Source organism: Triticum aestivum, chromosome 3B (genome assembly GCF_018294505.1).
Source record: "Triticum aestivum cultivar Chinese Spring chromosome 3B, IWGSC CS RefSeq v2.1, whole genome shotgun sequence".
Lineage (NCBI taxonomy): Eukaryota > Viridiplantae > Streptophyta > Magnoliopsida > Poales > Poaceae > Triticum > Triticum aestivum.
The window spans coordinates 757,568,315-757,573,234 of NC_057801.1; the positions used below are offsets into that span (position 1 = coordinate 757,568,315).

General features: G+C 49.8%; 1 protein-coding gene across 1 annotated transcript; it reads right to left on the reverse strand.

The window, feature by feature from the left end:
* Positions 1–972: 972 nt before the first annotated feature.
* On the reverse strand, positions 973–2,411 carry LOC123067835 (amino acid transporter AVT1I-like). The gene is made up of 3 exons (XM_044490456.1): positions 2,315–2,411; positions 1,599–2,206; positions 973–1,515 (listed from the first exon to the last, which is right to left on the reverse strand). Exons 1-3 carry the CDS (start codon positions 2,409–2,411, stop codon positions 973–975), a joined length of 1,248 nt encoding a protein of 415 aa, XP_044346391.1.
* Between the last annotated feature and the right edge of the window lie 2,509 nt (positions 2,412–4,920).

Below are 4,920 nucleotides of genomic sequence, written 5' to 3' on the forward strand. Positions count from 1 at the left end.
GCAACAGATCATATATGTTGATTAATGTGTGAAACTTGGATTACAAATACATTATACAACTCTTGTAAAATGCTTACAATCTCTGCCAGTTGACTCCATGAAATGACCACCACACTGTTTGTCGTTAAAAAAACACTAATTTTGTGCAGGTTATGGAAAATTTTACTTGTTGGTTTATGCAATAGCGTCCACCATTGAATTGTCCGAATTCATCTCCAGCCACATTTACTTTTCCGAGAACTTATCGCAATTTTTGGTTTCTGAGATGCGCAGGCTGACTAATGTTACCACGGCTCGCGAGGAGGCTGAGGGCGAAGCAGGTGAATTCCAGCGCGCGAGAAGAAGGGCAGCCAGCGCTCTCCCCAGCACCAGGCCGTGTGGAAGCTCCCACGCACAAACACCAGCGGCCGCTTCCTCTTGAGAAAGGAAATAACACGATGTATCTGCAAAAAAGAAGAAGAAGGAAATAACACGAAGTGGAGAGAGTGGACGCACTGAATTTTGGAGCTGCAGCCTTTCTGTTTCTCTTTATTTCCTAACTGAAAACCAGAAAATCAGCACAACGCGACCAGGTTACTGTCAAAGCAGTATCCTTACTGAAAACCGGAAAATCAGCACAAAGACCAGGTTAAGCGCTGTGCCATCCCACAACACCCTGAACGTGCACTGTGCCACAAGGATCGGGCAAGTCGTGTCATCCCAGGACGGATGAGATCCATGAGGCCAACTAACTACTACTTGGAGTAGTATACTAGGACTAGTTTGTTACTAGCAGGAAGCATGCGAACAGACTCGCACTGCTGCTTATTTCGGAAATTAACTGAAGAACTACACCTAACAGTTGAAACTGAATAGATTCCGACAACTGGATGATGAACAGTAAATACCGATAACACATTACTACCTCCGTTTAAGTTTACAAGTCCTACGCGTATACCTAGGTGTATACTTGGAGTAGTATTACTGAAGGCTTCACCGCAACCTCTGATGTATCTGCTTCACAGAGCTGTAAGTTCCGAAGCCAACAATCACGGCGCCAACCGCAAGGATGGCCAGGCAAGCTGCCGTCTCCAGCCCCGTCTTGATGACGCCCCCGATCTTGGAGCGGACCCTGAGGTAGCACAGGCACGGCAGCAGCATCGTCGTCGTGCAGCCAAAGAGCGCGCCTGTTAGGCCCACAACGTCGGCGAAGAAGGGAACAGCCTGTGCTACGACGGTGGTTCCAACGACGAGCCCCGTCCTGACGAGAGCACCAAGCACCGCGCTATTGCTGACGCCGAGCGCGCTCTCGGTGGCCTCGGCGACGGGGGCCAACATCAAAGCGTACTTGGTCAGTGGGTTCACCAGTGTCGAGTATATCGCCACCTTGGCGGCCACGCTAGAAGACGGCAGGTTGAGGGTTATCTGCGACATCAGAGAGTCGCCGTACATCAGGTACCCAATGACGCCCATGAATCCGTAGCCTGCGTACGTAATGAAAAAGATAGGCGTTGGGTTGGGACATTTGTATATAGACTGACATTAAGGAAAAAAATATATATATAGGCGTTCCTAACAATGATGCATGCAATGGTACGTCGATCAGTGAACGTACGTACCATGGGGAGTCTTTTCCTGTCTTTCATCCCCGTGTATAGCATCGGAAACACAGCATGTCCACTGAAGCAAAACGAGTACAAGCTCATGGTGCTGGGCAAGCCGGCCCAGTGCACCAGCCTGCCCCTCTCATGGAACCCGACGCCGTCCAACACCCCGACCCACAGGACAGCGCCAATGAGGATGACTGACGCGAGTGCACCGCCGGCGGCGACGTACGCCAGCAAGTTGAGGTTGCGGAACCACGTGGTCGGCAGCACGGCCAGCGTGGCGGCCAGCACGAACGCCTGCTGGCCTCCGATGTGGAGCGTGCCCAGCCGGAAGCTCACCGCCGGAAACAGCTTGTGCAGGTTGTCCCCTTCCAAGATGAGGAAGTCGATGGCGACGAGGTAGAGCTCGACGTACATGATGGCGGCGACGATGAAGCGGCCTTTCCGGCCGAAGGCGTGGGCTCCGATGTCCGGGTAGGTGTGGACGAGCGAGCTGGAGTCCATGCACCTCTGCAGGAGAAGCCCCGTGTAGAAGCAGATGACGGCGATGGTGAGGAAGACGATCAGACTTAGCCAGCCGCCCTGGGCAAGTGCGTAGGGAATCGACAGCAGCCCGATCCCTGCACGCATGGAAATATGCATGTGAGTCCATACAAGTACATTATCTCTACTTGCATTGTATTGTAAATCGAATCGAGCTACTTGTTACGGAAATAATTAAGATTAACCTGACAGTGCGTTGATTCCATTGAAGCAAGTCTTGAGGAAGCTTGTCTTGACGGACGACGGAGGCGGTTCGATGTTGGTACTGCTCCTCGTGTCCATTAGGATGCCTAACAATGATTTTGAATGCTTATACGGAGGGATCCAGGAATGGAGCAAGCCTTGGGCCAAAACTCAAGCGCAGAAAATGACTACTAAAAAAACTCTTGTAATTAATAGTACAAAAAAAATTAGTATGCATGGTTGCAAGATGAACATATATTTTCAACTTCATTATTCACAGTGCAATAACGTGGTAATCATATTCATATAAAAATGAAAGTTGAGCATCGAGCTCTTAACATGAAGAATTGATTGTCTTGTTTAGCTGTACTATTACTTTTGGCACCATTGCGTCAATAAAATGAAGTCTTGCCGTCTTGGTAGCTTAAAAGCCAATAATGGTGAACTATATGGCTCAAAGGTGTATAGTTTAATTTGTGAACTAAAGGAATGAGCGCAGGACTAGTAGGTGTTGTTTGAGAAGAACTTTAGTGGTGTAGAGTGTTCACTGCCAGGGACAGTGGCGGAGTCGTAGTGGGGACAATTTCGGGCCCTGGCCCCCCCTTTCAAAAGGAAAATTTACCAAATACACTTACTTATCTGCTAATTGCTCTACTATCGTCCGGCGTCTCTGATCATCCTAGCCTTTTCTATGCCATATACACTCATTTGGCCCCTCCTAATATTTGATTCACGCTCCGCCACTGGCCAGGGATATATCTATTCAACGAGGTTTGGTTGCAGCTACCCGCTATCAAAAAAGAGTAGTATCTCTTCACCTAAAAGCAAAGGGAGTTCATCTATCAACTAGTAATGTTTCCAGTTCAAAAATAAAACTAGTAATGTTTCACGGGCAGGAGCAGACAATGCGGGAGCCTCCGCCAAGTGCGCCAAGAGGAGGAGCGCACAAGGAGGGGGCCGGAGTCGCGCGCAGGGAGCTCGTAGCAGCGCCAGGGCCAGGGCAGGCCGCAGCCCTCGCCGGCCTAGCAGTAGCAGGACGCGGCGGCCGCCGGGGTGGGGGGTGGTCCAATCCGCGGATTGGGGGGGGGGGGGGGGGGGGGCGCACGAGGGGAGGGGGTCAGATCCGCCCCGCCGCCACCATCGCGGCGGCGATGCGGAGGAGCGCGGCGCATGAAATCGACAAACAATTTAATTCAAGAAATTACATGCTTCATGCTGCAACCAAGAGAAATCGATTTAGTTCAAGAAAGAAAGTACCCACAAGGGAGCCGGAGCCGCAGCAGCGTTCAATCAAGCCCTAGCAACAGCCAACAGAGGAAGCAGAGGAAATGAGGAGACTTGAGCAGAGCCTCGAGGACGGGCAGGGGAGCCAGGAGGCGGCGACGGACAGGCAGGGTCGCAGCCGCGTAGGGGGAGACAGGCTCCAGAGAAACCGGGACACGAGTGAGCCTCGGCGGGTCGCTGGCCGGCGGCCTACTGGCGTGGCCGCGTGCATGCATCACGGATGGAAATACAAAGCCGGAAATCAATCGTACGTGCATCACGTATGCATCAGTTAATCACGGTATTAATTACATGGAAAACAAAGCCGGAAATCAATCGTACGTGCATCACGGAGGGAAATTTACATGGAAAATCAATCCTATATGCATAACGGGGGAAAGCCATAATAAGCGCGGCCAAATAATCACATGGAGATCATATACACGGAATCTTTCTTTTAATACAGGTGTACGATTGTAGGTAATCATATCACACTGAACCTAGACCCAAGGATGGATCAGAGAAAATACAATTCACCAACCACTTCGGAAGTAGCCGCTGTGTGGGTGGAGGGGAGCGAACGAAGAAGACAGTTCGAACATAGCGTCGTCCTGCAAGGCAAGAATAGAGATATGTATGGTATCAAGTCCTATCATGGATGCTACGACGCTGTGTCCTACTCCCTCCATTCCACAATGTAGTGCTTCCTCTATCCACGTGCTTCAACTTTGACCGTAAATTTAACTACCAAGACCGATTGCGGCGGGAGCAAAAATTATATCAGTGAATTCGTATTCGAAAGAAGTTTTCAATTATATAATTTTTTCTCCCGCCGCAGTTGGTCTCGTTGGTTAAATTTATGGTCAAAGTTGGACCTCGGGAAGCGCGGACGCACTATATTTTGGAATGGAGGGAGTACCGTCTATTTTTCCCTAGTGGCGAGCTTGGGTAGTTGGGTGGCATACAGATATCCCAAAGGCAAACAAATCTTATGATGATGTTATGGCAGCTCGTGTGGCTCGTCTATCTCGTCGTGATAATGTTGAGTCCTCCCAATTCCGACCTAATGAGAGCGGCGGTGATGATGCAGGTTAGTGTTCAAATTAGTTATTACATGTACAGTCCATGGTATGCAATATAATATCTCGTCTTCGGTACCAATCATTTTCCATTCTCTATGTAGCTGCCGGAGGCAGACTATGTGTGTCTGTGCGGGACTACTACTGCTACAAATTCCAGATGCGTCCTGGGATATTCAACCGATCCTCTACGGTAAGCGTCTTTTTCAACAGTTCGCTGTCGATACATATATCAACATCGAGAACTCCAGATTGGACTATTTATG